We start from the raw sequence: 20,980 nt of genomic DNA, 5'->3' as shown, positions 1-20,980 counted from the left end.
TAAATCTCCTTTAATTTTCACAATCAATCACTTGGATAGGTAGTATTCTATTTTTAGCTTGCCTGGGGTCACATAACTAGTAAGTTTCAGAGGGAGAATTCCAATCCATCTACACAAAGCCATGCTAATTCTACTAAACCATATTGACTGGAGGGGAGACCCCATTCATTTCAATGCTTATTATTGCCACTCCAATAATTTTGAGTTGACACTGTATTCATGGTGGCTGATTTCCCTTGAAAACCAAATAAGCCAGATGAGATGAAATTGTGTTCAATTTAAATAAGCATAATTTACAAAACAAATAAACCCCAGGTAAACTCTGAGAGAGTTTCAAATTGAAGCCAATCACATTCAGGGATCAATTCACCCTAAGGCACAGGAATTTCTAGAATGCTAGGATATGAGGTTTCTGGTTCTCTGTCTCTGCTGGGGCCACTCCTGCTGCTGGACTTATATCCACCCAGCTCACTCTCTCTTCTGATTTGAATTATCTGAGAAATTGACTCAGCTTTTCATTTCATGGGGCTCGTAGAGATAAAGCCAAGGATCCTGCCTATAAAATAGAGAAAACAGGACGCTGGTACAGGCTACTAATTTCCCTCTAGAGTCTTCTCAATCAATACCAGTCCCAATAGCCTACTGCATCACGTACAGAGCATGATGGGATGGCTGACAGGAGTAACCCTCCACCCCATGGTTCATTTGTGCTCCACACAGAGAAGTAGCTAATGAACATCTTTTCGACAAATCAAATCAATAACATGACTTCTGACCTCATTTTTAGGAATTTTATTGAACCTGATCTCAAAGGTTGAATGTTGAAAGAAAAACAAAGAAGTCGCTAAAAATATCCCCAATGCCCAAAATTGCATCTTATAAAAAGGCTACGAAATCCATTACCATCTAGAGTTTCTATTTCATTTCTCAAAGTCATTCAGAAGGCAATCTAATTCACAGATGATAATGACCTTTGCAGGATACTCTGCTGACCTGCTCTATTCGTTGCCACTGAGTATGCACATGTGTGTGCAAGCGGGAGTGTGTCTTTGTATGTTTTCCAGGTCTCCATCAATGAGATTTACACAAAGTCTTGCTTGCTACATGTTGAAACTATCCTGACTCAGGAGAAAAGAGATCACTGTAATAAAGATGGTCAAGTCTAAAGGGAGTTCAAAGGAATATATTTTCTTTAAAAAACAATCTTTGCGGGTCCTAAATCTTTTGTATGATTTAAACGAGGGAATAGAAATAAACATGAAATCTGGCTGAGCTGTAAACTTCACTGTTTATGTTGAATGAATTATCACTAATATTCAAATGAGCAATTACTAACAAGTTGACTTGTCCCCTTGGGCTACATGTTGTCACATCGTCTCAAGAAAGAGCCGATTTCTTTATGCCTTCGTGTCAGAAAAGGCTGTCACAAATATGTTTGATACTATTTTATTATATCGAAATAATGAGAGAAAACACAAAGAAAGAGAGGTCTATGTGTGTGTGTGCCTGCGTGGGTGAGCAGACCCAGGTAAAAAGCAAGTAACAGAGAAATATAGGGAGGTGGCTTGAATTTTTAATCAGCTGCTACCGCTTCTCTTGAACTAAGGAACTAAATGTTGTAATTCTATGTAAAAATGTTTCAGGTAATAGAGATAAATAAAAGTCAAGTTTATTTGGTGATCTGGCTAAAACCATATCCCTGGAAAAACGTCAAATGCCTTAAATGTGAATTAAATATTATCTTCAGATAGGATTTACCAAGATAAATACAGTTCTTCTTTTTATTGGTTTGTTCTTTTTCTCATAAGTATAATGACTTGACATTCAATAAGTAGTGCCAAATCAATTAACATTGAAAATATTTTTTGACTTTTTTGCCCATTAGAAGAACATAGTTGATAAATACTGTCTCTATAAGGAAGCTGTATATCTATAAATTGCATGACTGTTTTTTGGATGTAGTGAGAATGGAAACCAACTGTAAGGATGCAGCACTTTATCCTTACTTAGTCTCTTATTTACAAAAGGGACAGCAATCCATAGCTACCGGCATCTTTTCTGCAAAATTCCATGAATCCATTCTGGTATTGATTCTTTGTGTGTACATAATCCTTTCTCTCAAAGAAAAATATCATGAACTGATATGCAGGGTTTGGCTCTTCTTTTGTAATTTTCCTTTGATATATGCACGAATTAAATAAAAATAAATCTAATTTGGTGAAACCAAAGAATTCTAATTAAAAGAAAAATTCTTTCATCTGTACAAAAACAACCCATAATTCCCAGTGGGCTTTCCTAATTCCTAATTTCATACATACATCACTACCATTGTGGCTGGAGTTTTAAGCAAATGATCAAGTCATCTGGGCCAAAGAGGAATGTAAAACATTTCTCATCATGTGGTCTATTTGTATCCTTTTCTCCTTAGGGACATTTGTCACTAGATAGATCTTCTGTTGTTTATCAACTTTTGGTTTTCCAGGTTGTTAAAGAAAAAAAAAAAAGAATCTGTGTTCCATTTAACAACTAAGTGCATAATACAAAAACACTTTAATCTATGGAAAGATAAACTTTCTAAAAAGTATTACAGCAGTATATGTCTCTTGCTTTAGTAAGACCAAAACAGTAGAGTTAAATACTCTTATACAAGGCCCTTTTATATATAATTTGATACTTTTGCAGCAATATGGATGGACCTAGAGATTATCATACTAAGTGAAATAAGAAGGAGAAAGACAAATATCATATGAGATCACTTATATGTGAAATCTAAAAAAAATTGATACAAATGTATTTATTTACAAAACAGAAACAGACCCACAGACATAGAAAATGAACTTATGGTTACCAAAGGAGAAAAGGGGGGAGGGATAAATTGGGAGTTTGGGATTAACATATACACACCACTATATATGAAATGGATAACCAACAAGGACCTACTGTATAGCACAGGGAACTATACTCAGTATCTTGTAATAACCTATAATGGAAAAGAATCTGAAAAAGGATATGTATATATATATACGTATGTGTAGCTAAATCGCTTTGCTGTAACCTGAAACTAACACAACATTGTAGATCAACTATACGTCAATAAAATTTAAAAAAAAAATGATACTGACAATTGCCTTATGAGGTAGATGGGATGCATTTTGTTATTGTTATTTTACAGATGAGGAAACTGAGGCTCAGTGAGTTGAAGGGACTTGTTCAAGGTCACACAGTTAGAGAAGGGAGGTTAGTAACCAGATCTTCCAAATCGGCATAACCTCTTTCCATATCATTTATATGTTGGTAGTCGGTCCTACCTATTTACTTTATTTTATTATTTGCCTCACGGTTTAAACATTTTTCTTGGGAGGAAAAGTATATATACTACAAAAATGCAAATAGAGGATCAAAGGATTCTTTTTCACATGAGAGTTTTTTTAATAAAAAAGCTGTGTTGGGGACTTCCCTGGTGGGGCAGTGGTTAAGAATCCACCTGCCAATGCAGGGGACACGGGTTCGAGCCCTGATCTGGGAAGATCCCACATACCCCAGAGCAACTAAGCCCATGCACCACAGCTACTGAGGCCGTGTGCCACAGCTACTGAAGCCCGTGCATCTAGAACCCATGCTCCACAACAAGAGAGGCCACTGCAATGAAAAGTCCGTGCACCACAACAAAGAGTAGCCCCTGCTTACTGCAACTAGAGAAAGCCTGCACACAGCAGCAAAGATCCAAGGCAGCCAAGACCCAATGCAGCCAAAAAGAAAGAAAGAAAATTTTAAAAAGAAAATCCAATAATATTTTTAAAATAATTTCTCTTTGGGGGGGCTTCCCTGGTGGCACAGTGGTTAAGAGTCTGCCTGCCAATGCAAGGGACACGGATTCGAGCCCTGGTCTGGGAAGATCCCACATGCTGCGGAGCAACTAAGCCCGTACGCCACAACTACTGAGCCTGCGCTCTACAGCACGCAAGCCGCAACTACTGAGCCCACGTGCCACGACTACTGAAGGCTGCATGCCTAGAGCCCGTGCTCCGCAACAAGAGAAGCCATGACAATGAGAAGCCCGTGCACCGCAACGAAGAGTAGCCCCCACTCACCACAACTAGAGAAAGCCTGCACACAGCAACGAAGACCCAATACAGCCAAAAAAAAAAAAAAAAAAATTTCTCTTTGGGGAGTTCCCTGGTGTCCTAGTGGTTAGGATTCTGGGCTTTCACTGCTGTGGCCCTGGTTCAACCCCTGGTCAGGGAACTGAGATCCTGCAAGCCGCCCGGCACAGCCAAAAAAAAGAAAAGAAAAGAAAAGAAAAGAAATTCTCTTCGAACTGCCAGAATTTTAATGAACTCTTCAGAAGAACCACAAAAAGCTATCGATGTTGGAGATTAAATAATATAACCCCTGGCGTCTCGGACAGCTTAACGTATCTCTCTAAAATGAATAGCTTATTTTTCCTCAATCATCATGCCGTCATTTGGTTGTGCTGCATTTTCTTTTGGAAATCTCAAAGCATTTAGCTAACAAGAGTTCATGGTTATTCCCAAGAAAACCTGATCCAGCTATAAAGGTTTATATTCCAATTCAATGAAGTCAGTGCATCTCTTCCCCAGTTAACCTGTATGTTTCTCCTCTTGCCATAGACTGTCATATAAATATGTTAACAGTGTTAGGTACATTGTTTTTAATGACCTGGCCATTTGTTTTATCAAGTAGACTTTGTGCGTTTCCTTTATTTATTAATTGTATTCCTTCGTGGTGACATTGAAAAGGCCCTACCTCCTGGGGACACTTGCTGCTTTGGGATCTGATTTAATGGATACGTAGAATGACACGGCAAACCAGCGAATGACTAGATAAGTGAAGGAGTGAGTGAATGAATGAGTGATTGCCTCCCTTTCATGGATGAGACACGGTCTGAGGGGCGTGTGAGGTCATGTGATGGGCAGAAAGCCACACGCTGATGTCGTAGTAGTGCCCAGTTGACAGATGCCAAGATTATTTTCTTTGCTCTATTTAGCTATCAACTGTTTAAAATCCTCATAAAATATCAACATGAAAAAGTAAAAATGGAAAAATAAGCCACACACAAATTACATGGCTTTTTAAATTGACTGTAATGTGCAAAGAATAACGAGTAAAAAGTATAGTGGGGGGGATAGTTTTTCCCTTGATGGGGTATAGGTTATTCACTGTGAGTCCTTCCTCTCCGTCAAATGGATTCAGTAGTACTTTTGGGTAATGCTCTTTGTAGTTTTTGCATAGAACACTTTGGATATATGCCCATTGTGTTCTTTTTAAGCAGACTCCTTTAGTGGAAAACACACACACACACAATTACGTTCACGGTTGCCCACTGTATTACGACAAGTAGAAGAGGACACTAGAAAGGTCCTACATAATGAGAGATCATCAATTGTTATATGTACACTTGCACTTTATTTCATTTTTCTCCACATTTGGACAGATCAGGAATAAATTTGATTACGTTTCCACTGAGAGCCTTTTTTTCCCAGGAATACATATCAACAGAATTTCAATGAGCATAAAATAAAAACGTTCTGCATTTTGTATGAAAGTTTGATTTAAATGGTCTTAACAACAAAAAAAAAAAAGAAAAAAGCTGTTCAAGTAACCCTCCCAAGGGGAGTCAACTGCTTTTCAGCGCTTCCTGCGCTGGTGCCTTCTCTCCATCCGCTGCTCAGATATTCGTGAATTGCTTCCAGCACTGCTTTCTGTCTCCCTCTGCTTTTGTGGCGCGGCTCTCCCTCCCTCCCTCTGGCTTCTGGTCTTTCTTACTCCTTCTCTCAGCTACTTAACTACAGCTCCCACTGGAACTTGCACAATCAAAACGAGCTCTCCTCTCCAGCAGCCTCCAGAACTCATCACCTGGAGCAGAGCGACTCGCCCAGTGCACCCGCCGCAGAGCGGCCAGGTAGCTGGGGCCGCGCAGCGGGTGCCCTTCTCCGGCTCTGCGGCAGCAGGAGCCTCTCCCCGGAATCCGCTGCATCCCGGGGTCCTGTAGCGGTGATGCCTGCGTTTCGGAGCAATGATGGAAAGAGAAGAGCCACTGCCGGTGACAACTGAGAGTGCGGAGAGGTTGCTGCAGTAGCCAGTGCTGCAGAATGTGTGAGTGAAAACCTGAGCCCTGCTAGATTCTCCATCACGCTCCGTCTTCGTTAACTATCTCCAGGAGGCACACCGAGAACCAGATGCATTGACCAGGCAGGTGCCACCCTGGATCTATAACTGTGAACTCCCCACTGTGGAAGATGGTAAACAAAGACATGAATGGATTCCCAGTCAAGAAATGCTCAGCCTTCCAATTTTTTAAGAAACGGGTAAGGACAGGTTTTGTCTGTTTCTTTTGTTTTCTGCTCTTGTCTGAAATGCCTTTGATTGCTTGCCTGAGGTAAGCCTAAGGTTCAGTTGCAGAGCCCTGAATGGAAGCCGCGTGTCTGGTAGCAGTGGTCCAGCTAGGAAATATACCTGCCTTGATACAAATTTGTGGGTGGGGGCCCCGAAGAGTTGCTTTGGGAGAAGGGGGTTGGGCTGAGATGTCTTAAGGAAGGTTTAGAGCTGGGAATGGGAATTTCTCAATCAAAGCCACAAGATTACAAGCAGTTTCAAAGAGAACTGGCCTGGGTAGAGTTACGGCTAGCAATTTAGTCAGGGACTAATTCAGTAGCGCACTCTTGCTCTCTGTTATCTTTGAAGGCTTCAACTTTTCCCACACCTTTCATTCACTCATGTCAAGTGCTGCATTATCATCTTCCTGCCTCAGAAGCAGCAGCTTCTAGCTTTCCAAATCCGTCCAGCCAATAACTTGCTGAGTCTCTATCTATGGTAAAAATAGCAAAGGACTAGAATGACCTTTTACAGAAATGATAGAATCCAGCATTTTAAATCCTCTATTTCAAGAATGCCTCAATTTTACTTGGTACAACTGCCTTTCTTTTTTGTGGGCAGTCTGAATTCAAGTGATAATATGGGGTTATGCTGCTGTATACTTTTATTTCTTGAATTCCTTGTTCTATTCAGAGAGTTAACATTACATTGCTTGTAAGTGAGCAAAAAAAATAATAAAATAAAATAGAGGGGGGGTTCTTTTTTGTGTGTTTCACAATAAACTCAGTTCATTGTAATGGTCCCACTGGTGGTCTGCGTAAATCTGCAAATTTATACACAAGTGGGAGGTAAGAAATGAATGATTGCTAAGCAACTGATGACTGACACTCTTATGGAGAGTTTCTTTAGCAACAGAAGCTTCCTCCAGTCCCCAGCTGCCCAGCTTATTTAATACCCTGGGGCAATTCCATCAAAATGGCTCTCTTCATTCATTCTGTCCCTTCATTCAGGTCTTTTCTGTGCTGCTCCTGAAACATTAGCCCTTCACTTAAACCAGCAGCAGCACACAGTGATTATACACTGGGCTGGACTACCTCCTACACCAAGTGGGCAAGCTGGGAAGGCAGGGCTGGGAACAGCGTGTCAGGCCAGGCCAGAGGGCTAACACAGGTTCCCACACGCCTGTGACTGAATTCTCTTCAGTAAGGCAAAATCTTCCCTAAAGTCCACGGACCAAAATGTATGCATTAAAACCAAAGCAAAACCCACGCTGCCCTGGCCGCTGCTCCTGGAGCCCCAGCAGCAGGCAAGGTCTCCCACTAGAGGAGACTCAAGTTGATTTTTTTAGGTTTTCTCTTATTTTCTTTGCTATCGAAATGTACTAATAACAATATTAATTTACTGTCTAGTTTTTTTTGCTTAAGAGTATGATTTACCAATAGCCTTCAGTTGGTGCCTCTGTAGACCTTGGATTTGACAAAGAACTAACCAGGGTACTGATGTCTAATCTGAGTACTTGCAGAGAGAAAGAACTTTACACCAAGATATCCGGCTGGCAGCTTCATCTGCCTTTGAACCTGGGTCTATCACTTGCTGGAGATAGGATCAGAAATGCCCCCTCCTGCTGTCCGTACTCTTCAAGGATGGAACTAAGCAGAATATGACTTTGTGTCAAGTCATGGATGGCCCTAAGAATAAAGTCCTTGATTCTTGTCCATACGTTCTCTTTTCTGAAAGTTCTTTTCAGTTTGTACGATGACTTTGCTTCAGGTTTTGCTTTTCATTTGTTTGCTTGTTTGTTTGGGATCTTTATTTACACAGCTTATATGTAAATAAATGTGTAAAACACTAAGATAACATCCAGGTAAATCCCTCCTCCTCCCTTCTCCAGAGGTAACTGTTGTTACTGTGTTGGTGTCTATCCTTTCCAGATCTTTTCTATGCATCTGCATATATATTTATAGATTAGAATGCCTTTGTTTTCAGCTAAGAATAATCCATTTTTCTTATATTTTATTGTTGACGTTCCACACATTTCTGCACATTTTATTTTTACCCTACTTAGACAGTCTTACAAAGTGAACCTTTGTGCCCACGTTAAACTATGAATAGATCTTGGAAAAAAAGCCATAGGTTTTTTAGGGCTTACTAAAAACATGGAGGTTTGGACCCAAATTCTGATGGCAGAAAGCTTAAACAGTGTTTTCTATGCCTCTGAGACATTTCAAAAGGAGCGTAAGAAGGTAGCAAAAAGGGAAGGCAGAACGATCCGCCCTATCGTTCATTTAGGATAGTAAGTGTAGCACCATTTATTGAGTGCTTACTTTGTTCTCGAAGTTATGGGTCAAGTGCTTTATATGTGTTAGCTCTTTAAATCCTCATAGCCACCCTATGAAGTAAGAAAGCTTATTAAATGTGCAAAGGATGGCTTAAAAGAGATTAAACAACTAGCCCAAGATCACTTAGCTAAAAAGTAGCAGAGCCAAAATTCAAACTTTCTTTGACCCAAAGCCCATATTCTTAATCCAGACTTTCTAATTCAAATCTGCTCCTAGGGACTTCCCTCCCTGGTGCTCCAGTGGTTAAGACTCTGCCCTCCCATTGTAGGCGGCCCCCTGAGTTCAATCCCTGGTCAGGGAACTAGATCCCACATGCTGCAACTAAAAAAAAAAAAAGATCCCACATGCCTCAACAAAGGTCTCGCAGGTGGCAATGAAGGTCCCTCGTGCCACACATAAGCTATGGCACAACCAAAGTAAATAAATACATATTTAAAAACAAACAAACAAAATTATGCTCCCACCTTTTTTTTTTTCCATAACAGAATCTTTTCTTTCCCCAAATGAAATCTTTATGCCATTACACAATTTATAAAACCTATGAAGGCAGCCAGTCCTCAGTTGATGTCTCTCGAAGCTCCTTTCCAACCCTCAGTCGTGACCGAGGCAGCTCTGGGGAACCCAGCTTCAAGGAACACAATCTGAAGAAAGACATTCCCGGTGCTATAGTTTCCCCAAATCCTTTGGATTGATGCTTTCCACGCTCATGTCTTAAAAGCTCAACTAAATCAGCTTTAGTTGAGAATTGCTAAGCTAACCTCAGTAAGAGTTCTGCTTTCATTCTCTCCGTGTTAATGATAAGTTAACGTTAGATGCCAATGGATTATGTTGTATTCTTAGAATTTCTGAAAAATTTGTTTAAGATGAATGCAAAAATGTCCTTAATCATCTTTATTGTTACAATCCAAGAGCTTTAAAAGTTAACATGTTTGCTAAAGATAATCCATTTTCATGGATTTAAAGATTTGCTCATGGTTCAGATTCTCGCATTATGACTCAGAAAACACCAACAAATGACGTTATCTTCAACTTGATAATCCATTTTGGAAATATGCTAGGTATGTAAAAAGACTTCTATACATCTTTTGTAACATTTCAAAGGATAACTAACCCGTATGGAATTTTGGGTTTGGAATGCACCTTAGAAATTCTTCCATTGACCTCCCTATTTTAAAGATGTAGAAACTGAGTGCTTGGCAGGTGAATCACTTACTCAAAATAAAATGAGGCCAACCACCGCTCACAGGTAGGGTTTTCACTTCCAAATCAAGTGTGCTTTCCTCTTTATTATGCTCTCAAAGTCGTTCAGTGCTTTATGCCTTACTCGTTCATATTTCTTTTAGCAAACAGAGTAGGGACAAAATCCAGCTCTTGTCTTCCTAGAGCTAACTGCCTCATGACCACCAACTCTGACAGGACACAATTCTTGCCAAACTTGTCTCGACTCACTAAGTGATACTTTTATGCTTTTGAGCAATCCCTTGCATTGTTCTTTACTAATGACACATTTTATAATAACTATCACTTATACAGCACTAATATCACTGACCACTGTTCTAAGAGGCTTTCATATACTACATATTTAATTTCTCAAACATGAAAAGTCTAAGGGAGATATTATTGTCATCCCGATATCACAGATGAAGAAGGTGAGGTGGGCCGAGGAGGAGGAAGTAGTCTTAACATCATACAGGTAGCTCATGGCAGAGTTAGGGTTTGGGTCAAAACATCTGGCTGCAGAGTCTGTATCCTTCACTGCTGTACTTCCTGTCTGTGACGTCAAACAATCCAGCGTGGTCAGAAGAGACATGAAGAGGTCTGATGGCCTTAGCTTCCTCCCTTCTCTAAAAATGATGGGGAGCAAAGCAAAGGGTTTCAGCCTGGTTGTGACGTTTCCTCTAGCAGAGCTGAGAGATGAAATTAACATCCCTGAAGTGGTTATTCTCCACCACTGTTTCATACACCGCATCCCTTTACATCATATTTCCCTTTACTCTTCTATTATGTCTGCTTAAAGCAACTGAATTGGAATGATAACAAAGGTCCTTTTCTTATGTGAAACCCTTTATGTCTTCTCAGGAGGCTAGAGTTTACTGAGTGTTTACTAAGGGTCAGGCCTTACTAGTGCAGCACTTTACTCATGTAATCGGCAGTCACTCCATTATGCCCATTTCACAGCCAAGGACACTGAGTCAGAGAAGTTAAGTAACTGGTCCAAGGTCATGGTGCTAGGAAGAGGTGTAGCCAGAATACAAACTCAGGCAGTCAGCTTTAGCACCACCAGTATTTCCATTTGACCCACTGGAGTGAATGGCTATGAGGCTAACACCGCTTCAGGGTTAGCTCTTCCCACTGGATCATCTGTGAAGATGATCCAGAGACGATTACTTGGCGGGGAGCGGGGGGTGGGGGGGGCAGGGGTGGTGGTGGTGGTCGTAGCTGTGGAGAATTACATTTCCCACACGACTCCTCAGGGCTGTAGGAATCAGAAGTCTGCGTCAGATTTCTCCAAGATATATTTGATCATACTTCCTGGAACCATGGTGGAGATTCCAATGGCTTCTACTGTGCTGTCTTCAGAGATAGCTAAAATCTGAGCCCTTTGAGTCCCTCCTGTGTGCACTCGACAGCACAGCACACAGCCCCAGTCACAGTGCACTGTAATCTTAGGGCCCACCTGGATCTCCCACAGGGCAGAAAGGTCCTTAAGGACAGAGAACCCATAACCTTGTTCACTATATCCCCTACCAGTCAAACCATATTTGTTAAATGAATGTATGAATAAAATGAATAAATGAATCCTTACATTAACTGGTCCCTAATTCGTTGCCTTGTCCTCCTCCTCCACTTTCTTCTGTCTTGAGATAGTTGAACGGCTTAGGGATCTAATGTATTTTAGTTCTCTCTGTGTTTGAATATGAATTATATATAAATGAAGACTTTGAAAAATAACTTAAATCTGATTCAAAGACATGTTGTCACTACCCTTAGCAGCTGGCAGGGAAACTTGAACTCAGATCATTTAATGAGCAATGACCACACCTTTTCTGTAATGCTTTTCCTGTCAGGACAAACAAGACAGACATAGTCATGACTTACTAATCTCTTTTGATTTTATATTAATATAAATCACTGACTTCAACACTATACATTATGCATTATGTATTCTCCCACCTAGAATCCTTAAAATATTTTCCCAGTTATTGTTTTTCCTCATTTTTCAATGTGATCTTAGGAGCTACTGAGTGTGAAGAAAAGCTTGAACTCAAGAGGGCTTTTCTGCTTTGACCAGTGAGTCTTAGAGGGTTTGGACTGGAGCAGGGACTGGCTAGGCTTGGCTGTGCTGGGGGATTACTCTTCAGTACCATAGGACGCAGGTAAGGAGTATCAGGTATTTGTCACCCCAGCAGCTCTCAAGAAAGCCCATGAAGGACTTCCCTGGTGGCGCAGTGGTTAAGAACCCGCCTGCCAATGAAGGGGACACGGGTTCAAGCCCTGGTCTGGGAAGGTCGCACACGCCACGGAGCAACTAAGTCCGTAAGCCACAACTACTGAACCTGAGCCCTCAAGCCACAACTACTGAGCCCGTGAGCCACAACTACTGAGCCCGTGTGTTACAACTACTGAAGCTCGCGCACCACAACAAAAGGTAGACTCCGCCTGCCGCAACTAGAGAAAGCCCGCGCACAGCAACAAAGACCCAATGCAACTAAAAATCAAAATAATAGATAAATAAATTATTTTTTTAAAAAAAGAAAGAAGGTCAGTTGCAACCACCTCCCCAGGTCCTTGGTCTAAGGGCAGGCGGACCCAGCAATTGGCCAGGTTCCTCTGGCAGCCTGCACAGTGAGCTGGCAAATTTTAAAAGCTTCTGTGTGGGAGGAAAAGGAGAAGGAGGCAGGAGGAGGACCATGGGGAGAGCAGACAGCCAAGCGAGCTGGGTGCTGCCTCAGCTTCCTTCTGCAGCGGCTCTGGCGTTTGCAGAAAGGATTACTATTAGAGTTTGTTTTCTCTCACACCTATTTCTTCACAGCATTCTAAAATGATTTCATAAGTATTTACAACAAAGGGAAATGAAAATCAGGGCTGTAACTAGGACGGTAGGAGACTCTTCCCCTTGGTGGTTCAAGATGCCAAAATATTACTCTAATTGCCTTCCAGAGCCTGCTGTGACATTTTTCTGGGAAGAGTCCGCTGAGCTATTTTTATAACTTTGGGGTCACCTTGGTCTCTTTTTTCCTCCTAGGTCAGGGCATTCACCCAAAATGCCATTTGTTTGGGGAATGACTGGTCCTAAGGTTCTTTTCTTTTACTCTTCTCTCTTCCTCTTCTTCCTCCTTTTCTTTTTCTTCTTCTTTTCTCTTTTTTTTTCCTCCCTCCACCCCTCTCCCTCTCTTTCTCTCCTGTCTCTGGAGGATAAGTGCACATCAAGGCCAAAGAGAGAAAAACCTGACATGAAATACCCCTAGATTCATCTTCCATGGAGAACAGAGAACCCATGTTCTTCTAACCCAATGCTTCAGGAATATCTTGCCATCTCCGAGGCTGTTAGAGTGAAATCGGCCAGTGTGGAAGATCCTGACAGCTCCAAGATTTTAGTTTCTAAAAATAGCAAGGTGAAAAGGGCCCCAAGATAGTTAAAACACTTTAAGACTCAAATCTTTGTAGGATCAATATTAAAATATGCCAAGAAGGAAAAAAATCAAAGTTAATTGATAAGTAAAAATATGTATTTTCAATGTTTTTCGTTACAAACATCATCTTTTCTATAGAATGCTCTTTCTGAAAATTGACCGAATTTCCTTTGAACCCTGAATCTTTCTAGATCTGTGATAATTTGGGTTATATTGTAGAAAAAAGAAGTGTAAGAAAGAAAACTGTGAGTATATAGCTTCTAGAGTAGTTAAAAAGATTCAAGGAAAGCTAAGGAGCAAAACAGTGGAGAGGTAGAGTAAAAGCAAAGACATTAAAAAGGAACAATATATAACAATAAAATATATATAACAATAAAAATGTTATATATATATCAACAATAATGTTATGTATATATAACATATATCGATAATATATGTTTAATGGATCGATAAAAACAATTAAAAGGGCTTGGGGAGAAGGTGTAATTGTAATAACAAAACTCAGTTAAACAGAGAGGGTATTGATAAAGAGAGAGATTAAGAATTTAAGAAAACCTTGGTGTGTTTTCCACTGCTTTCAATAGTGCCATAGCAACACATAAAAGTGAAGAACTAGAACCCAAGGCCTTAATGAATTAAAATACTTTAACGCAGGTAGTGAAATGCTGTTTTTGTTTGGTCAGGCTTGGTAGAAACTAGATTTGAGCACTGAACTCTAAACCGTGTTCTATTTTGATGACTAGTTTGGCATTTTTTTGATGCTAGATGTAAATAATTTTTTAATATCTTTGTAACAAGTGGGAGGGCTTGATATATGAATACCCATATCTTGTACATCAATTTCACTGTGATTAACCAGAAAAGCTGAATGAATATATTGGTAGTTTACTGAAGAATATGTTTAATGGGATTACAAAGCTTAAGGAGTTAAGAGATATCAAAGACATCCACGGCACTTAATTCATGGAGGTAGATTATAAAATTTCTAATTCATCTCTTGGTGAGAAGTAGAAAAAGCTTCCAGAAACTATCTTTGATTTTCATGGGGAAATAGAGTTTGCGTTAGTTTCTTAAGGCTGCTGTAACAAAGTTCCGTGTACTGAGTGGCTTAAACAGTAGAAATGTATCGCCTCACTGTTCTGGAAGCTTGAAGCTTCAGAAGAAGGGGTCAGCAGAGTTGGTTCCTCTTGAGGGCTCTTATCCAGGCCTCTCTTCTGGGCTTGTAGATGGCCATCTTCTCTATATGTCTTCCCTCCACATGTATCTGTCCAAGTTTTCCTTTCTTATAAGGACACTAGTAAGTTGAACTAGGGACCACCTTATTTTAACTTGGTTACTTCTGTTAAGACTTTATCTCCAAATAAGTTCACATTCTGAGGCTCTATAGTTAGGACTTCAATATAATAATTTGAGGGGGACACAGTTCAACCCATAACAGAAGTTTCTTCTTATCATTGAAACTTCAGTTATATCTGAAATGGAGGAACATCCCAATAGGATGGGCTCTAAGGTATAAATTTTTACTTTGTTAAAATTATTTGCAAATTCTAGGAAGCAAAATATTGCAGAAAATCTATAACACTGGAGAGCATCAGGTGAGACAGAGAGGTTTGGCACACAAGAATATGTTTTTAAAAAGATGGTGAGGGGCTTCCCTGGTGGCGCAGTGGTTGAGAGTCCGCCTGCCGATACAGGGGACACGGGTTCGTGCCCCGGTCCGGGAAGACCCCACATGCCGCGGAGCGGCTAGGCCCGTGAGCCACAGCCGCTGAACCTGTGAGTCCAGAGCCTGTGCTCCGCAACGGGAGAGGCCACAACAGTGAGAGGCCCGTGTACAACAACAACAAAAAAAGATGGTGAGGACTTCCCTGGTGGTGCAGTGGTTGAGAATCCGCTTGCCAATGCAGGGGACACGGGTTCAATCCTGGTCTGGGAAGATCCCACATGTCACAGAGCAACTAAGCCTATGTGCCACAACTACTGAGCCCACGTGCTGCAACTACTAAAGCCCGTGCACCTAGAGCCTGTGTTCTGCAGCAAGAGAAGCCTGCGCACTGCAAAGACCCAATGCAGCCAAAAACAAAACAAAACAAAAAAACCAGTGGTGATGTGTTAGAAATGAAAATTGACCGAACAATAAAATATATGTAACAATAAAAATGTTATATATATATCAACAATAATGTTATGTATATATAACATATATCGATAATATATGTTTAATGTGCTGGGAAAAAAGTGCTGCTAAATGTTATGTAATAAAGCTTGAGGAGCTATATGGTTGATAAGATGTCTAATACAGCATCAAAAACTTACAACTGATGATGTATCAATATTGGTTCATTAATTGTAATGAATGTACTATACTAATGTAAGATGCTAATAATGGGGAAATTGGGTATATGTATATGGGAACTCTCCATGCCATTGCCTCAGTTTTTCTGTAAATCTAAAACTATACTAAAAAATGGAGTTCATTAAAAAATTTAAAAGGCAAAAAAAAAAAAAAAGCTTACAACTAAAATAAAAAAAGCTCTGTAAATGAATTTCTCCAAAGAACATCAATATAATTGCTTCCTCTTCCAACCACTTAACCTCAAAGATTAAATGTTGCATAGTAAGAACCAGGACCCGGCACTTACTGTATACAGGGCCTTGCTTATCAGCTTTGGCAAAGCAGTCATATCTAATTTATTTGTCTATTAGTCAGCTTCTATGTAAAAGGGCCCACACCTTCTCATCTTGCCTAATAAGATGGTGAGGCCATTGCTAATAATTAGTCTTCCAGGCCAAAATGAACACATTAAATCAGGCATTTGAGAGTAACCCTTCAGACCTAATCTCAATTAGATGGATTTTTTTTCTCTGGTATCTTGACAGTTATCTCTTGTATTATATATTTTATTCTTTTCCAAAAATCGGAAAATTTCTAACAATGCCTTTTTCCTAAAGTCATTATCTTTCAAACAATAGGTTCAGAATGTGTTGAAAAGCCTCCTTTTTTTTTTTTAATAGTATCATCATCAACAGCCAACATGAATTGAGCACCTATATGTGTTAGGCATTATGGTAGGAATGCAGATATAAGAAATTATATTTTCCTTTAACAAGGACCTACTATATAGCACAGAGAACAATACTCAATATCTTGTAATAATCTATAAGGCAAAAGAATCTGAAAAATAATATGTGTGTGTGTGTGTGTGTGTGTGTGTGCGTGTATATAAACTGAATCACTTTACTGTACATCTAAAGCTAACATGACATTGTAAACCAACTATACTTCAATTAAAAAAAAGAAGGGCTTCCCTGGTGGCGCAGTGGTTGAGAGTCCGCCTGCCGATGCAGGGGACACGGGTTCGTGTCCCGGTCTGGGAGAAGCCCGCGTACCGCAAAACAAACAAACAAACAAACAAAAACAATTTAAAAAAATTATATTTTCCTTCAGTCTCCCCATCTTACCCCATCCCCAAGAACTTGGATCACATCTCCCTGTTGTGTATATACTCTTTATAGCACCTTGTACTTTTTTTCATGACACCTATAAATCTGTTATCACATATTGGTGTAGCTATTTAATTAATGCCCTTTACATTAATTAATATCCTCCTGGACTATGACCTCTATGAGAGCAGGGACCTTCTCTCTCTTTTGCTTCCAGTTATACCCTCATGGCTCGGTACCTGGAGGGTTATCAATACATCCTATTGAAACAAATAAAAAGATAGGATATTATGAAATTCTGATTATGGGGGAGAGGAGAGAGGAGTTAATCTTAAAACCCACATTGAAATGAAAAGTCCCTTACATTTTATTCTGCTTTGTTTTAAACGGAGGCATATATGAAGACTCCATGTCTGAGAAACATTTGTATTCTAAATGACATCTCTTTGGAAACTGTTTTCTTTTCTATCATTTACTGTTCCCTGTGAAGAGATCCACATTAATAAATTGTCCTTATAATTTAGCAGTAGGCTAAAGATTTTTCTTCTCTGAAAGAAATCACACTTAGCATGATATAATCCCACAGGTTTGCCTCAGTTGCCAGGAAACTCAAAGCTAAATTTAAAGGTAAATTTCAGTTGAACAAATTAGACAAATCTTTAGAAATGACTTCTCAGTTGCTGAATTTGGTTTTGAGCTTGTGTTTGTATTGTAACTCTCTTGTTATACGTATCTCATTGTAATCTGCCTCAGATGGTCTTAAAAGTAAGGTAGATGGTATATAATATAAATAAAAAAGCAAAAAGGACTTATCAGGGACGAGTTCCAAATATTAAAAGTGGCTAGGGCTTCCCTGGTGGCGCAGTGGTTGAGAGTCTGCCTGCCGATGCAGGGGACACGAGTTCGTGCCCCGGTCCGGGAAGATCCCACATGCCGCGGAGCGGTTGGGCCCGTGAGCCATGGCCGCTGAGCCTGTGCATCCGGAGCCTGTGCTCCGCAATGGGAGAGGCCACAACAGTGAGAGGCCCGCATACTGCAAAAAAAAAAAAAAAAAGTGGCTAAAGATTACACAAATACATCACTGTGGTGATATACAGCACACACAGAAGAAATGTATTTCTAAGCTATAAAGTGCTTCTCTGCTAGCTTTTCTTCTTGAAAATGCTGCTTGCCTCAGACCTACAGAAATTAACCACTGGACAACAGAGCTAACGTTTAAACTGTAGGTTTATTAGCTTGGCTATCCTATGTAAGCCACTGGGACGCAAAGTAAAGCTATAGGAATGTTTACTCTCCGTCCCCCCAAAGTAGAGTATATTTTTCCAAATCATATCAAACCGTACTAAATTTATGTTGTTTATTGTTGCATAAAAAAATACCCCCCAAAAAGTACCCCAAAATTAGTGATCAAAACAACCCCCACTTTTTTTTTTTGCTTATGATTCTATGATTAGGAATTCACATTGACTTATTAGGATGGCTCTGCTCCACGATGCTGGCTGGGTCATTCCTTGGCTGCATTCAGCTGGTGGCTAGGTTGGGCCGGAAAGCCCAAGAAAGCTTCACTCTCGTGTCTAGTGCCTCATTGCTCCTCTGTTGGCCTCTTTCTCTCTCCATGTAACTTAGCCTTCCTCACAGCATCAGGGGCTTAAGACAGTCAGACTTCTTAGAGGGCCGCTGGCTTCTAAGAGGATGGGCTCCAAGAGAGAAGTGGAATCTGCCAGTCTCCTAAGGCCCAGCCTTTGAAGTCCTACTGCGTCATTTCCACTGCATTTGATTCATTAAAAAAGTCACTGGGCCAGCTCAGATTGGAGGGGTAGAGACATAAACTCCACCTCTCAATGGGAAGAGTGACAATTTACTTTTACTAACCGCTGAATGTTCCTATTTGTGCCACTGTGACATGGCATAATTTTCCAAATTGTGTCCAATTTTACTGATTTTATCTCTAAACTTTTAAAATCAAAACATTTTCAGTTACACTAAAAAGTAGAAGAAACACCCAAACCCTTATAGGAAAAAGCTGTTAAGGACTCCTAATAGGGATCAGACAAAGCCAGTAGGATTCTTACCTGCATTCTTACCAGCTTTGTAACATTGGACAAGTTATGGAAATTTCTAAGCCTATTGACTTATCCGTAAAATGGGTTTAATGACAACACTTAGCTCTTAGAACTGTTGGGAGGATTAAATGACATAACATGTATAAAGCATTTAGCCCCAGTACCTGGTATATACTTAGACCTCAAAGCGTGTTAGATATTATCAAGACAGACCTCAAAATTATGACCTACCTTTCTAGCCTACTTTTCTACATTTTTCGTTATGGTGTAAGTTGTGGTTTTACTCATGGGTATACTTGTAGACATGCTGCTCTCAAACCTCTTTGCTTTTGGATTTTATTGCTTAAAGGTCATTTCTCAAAAGACATCTGCATGATCAGTAAACTCACACTTTTATTGAGTTATTTAGATGCTTCCAGAGGCTTAGGAATTAGTGAACATAATTAATTTATCTTCTATAGATACTTCTCCCTAGAGCAACTGCAGAGGCCCAGCTTCATTACCAAAACGATATTTCATTTACCCAAGATCTCATTAAATCAAATGACACCAAATTACTCTGCTTCCTTAGCTATATGTGCACAAAGGACTGAGGAAAGAACAGATACCCAAACCCACAGGTCCAACGTGTAATCAGTTATTAATGACATTCGATCTGACTTTAATGCCAGGTTTTCCTTTCTAATCTGTCTTGCATTGCCAACCAAGAATTGATATGAGCTTGAAATTCTAAATCAGAGCGCCTTGTATCTCATGAACACTCAGATGACCTTTAAAATTCTTTTTTGGCCCCCTTTCATGAAAATATTTCTTTTTAAAGGCTCAAAAGCTTGTGTTGCAATGGATTCTCATCCCTCTGTTTGAACCCTAAGATCAAGCTGTTTGGTATTTCTCTTGTCATGTGGACACTTACACATCATCTCAACTTTCCCTTTCTCCGCATGCCTCCAGGTGGACCACTCTTCCATGAAAAGCCCTGTGGCACAGCACTGGCCAGGCTCTTCTCCTACCTCTGGGCTATTTCTTAGTCTCCTTTCAGGCTCCTCCTCCTCTCCATCCTAGGAGTAGGAGTGGCTCAGTCTGAGTGGTTGGCTAACTCGCCTGTCTCCCTGTCTCACCGTCTCTTTCTCTTTTCTCTCTCCCTCTGGTTCTCTATCTTTCTCGCTTTCCCATACACCCTCCCTCCTCTCCCCTTCCTCCTCTTGCAGCACACAGATTTATTCATTCCTGTACTTTAAATACAATCCATATGTCTTTCTTAAATTTATCAGTTCTCGGGACTTCCCTGGTGGCACAGTGGTTAAGAATCATCCTGCCAGTGCAGGGGACATGGGTTCAAGCCCTGGTCCGGGAAGGTACCACACGCTGTGGAGCAACTAAGCCTGTGCACCACAACTACTGAAGCCTGCGTGCCTAGAGCCCGTGCTCCGCAGCAAGAGAAGCCACCGCAATGAGAAGCCCACGCACCACAAAAGAAGAGTAGCCCCCGCTCGCCACAACTAGAGAAATCTCGCGCATAGCAACGAAGACCCAACACAGCCAAAAATAAATTAATTAATTAAAAAAAAAATGATCAGTTCTCTAAATGTCCGATTCCTATTCCCACTTGTCTACTTAATATTCCCATTCAAATGTCTCACGGACACCATGAATTAATCATGTCCAAAAATTAAACTCTTGATTTTCCTTCCTATCTAATTTTACCCCTTCCCCAATTTTCCCCAGCTCAGGAACTGAAATTACCATCGACTAATTCATTAGAGCCAGAAACCTAAACATTATTCCTCTTTCTTTTCTTCCAACATCAATGCAATAAATTCATCAGCACATCCTACTGAGTGTACCTCTAGAACAGATTTTGTTTTTAATCCCCCTCTTTATCTCCAGGGCCTTGGTGCAAGCCACGCCCACCACCCTATCTTATGAATTCTTTAATAAAGTCTTTACTCTCATCTCTAAATCTGCTCTTCCCCGCCTTTCACCTCCTTGACTGTCCCCTGAAGAAATCACAGCACTTTAGTCAGACTATAGTAGTGCGGTTTTCTTGAGGAAAAAAAGGCAGTGAAAGAGAACAGAACTTCCCCAGAGACTTACAGAGAAGTGGCCAACTTGACATTAAAAGCTGGGCTCCTTCTCTGTGGCAATAAACTCTTTTACCCTCTCA

General features: G+C 40.4%; 1 protein-coding gene across 1 annotated transcript in view; it reads left to right on the top strand.

The window, feature by feature from the left end:
- Nucleotides 1-5,872: 5,872 nt before the first annotated feature.
- The window catches only part of SGK1 (serum/glucocorticoid regulated kinase 1), a 108,373-nt gene continuing 93,265 nt past the window's right edge, over nucleotides 5,873-20,980 (top strand). Inside the window, exon 1 of the mRNA XM_033867752.2 lies at nucleotides 5,873-6,329. Within this exon, the coding sequence (XP_033723643.1) occupies nucleotides 6,261-6,329 (69 nt within the window). The 5' untranslated portion in view covers nucleotides 5,873-6,260. The remainder of the gene's footprint in view (nucleotides 6,330-20,980) is intronic.

Source organism: Tursiops truncatus, chromosome 12, assembly GCF_011762595.2.
Source record: "Tursiops truncatus isolate mTurTru1 chromosome 12, mTurTru1.mat.Y, whole genome shotgun sequence".
In the NCBI taxonomy this organism is placed as follows: Eukaryota; Metazoa; Chordata; class Mammalia; order Artiodactyla; family Delphinidae; genus Tursiops; species Tursiops truncatus.
Note: the sequence above shows the minus strand (reverse complement) of the source record. Positions and strands in the feature narration are given on the sequence as shown.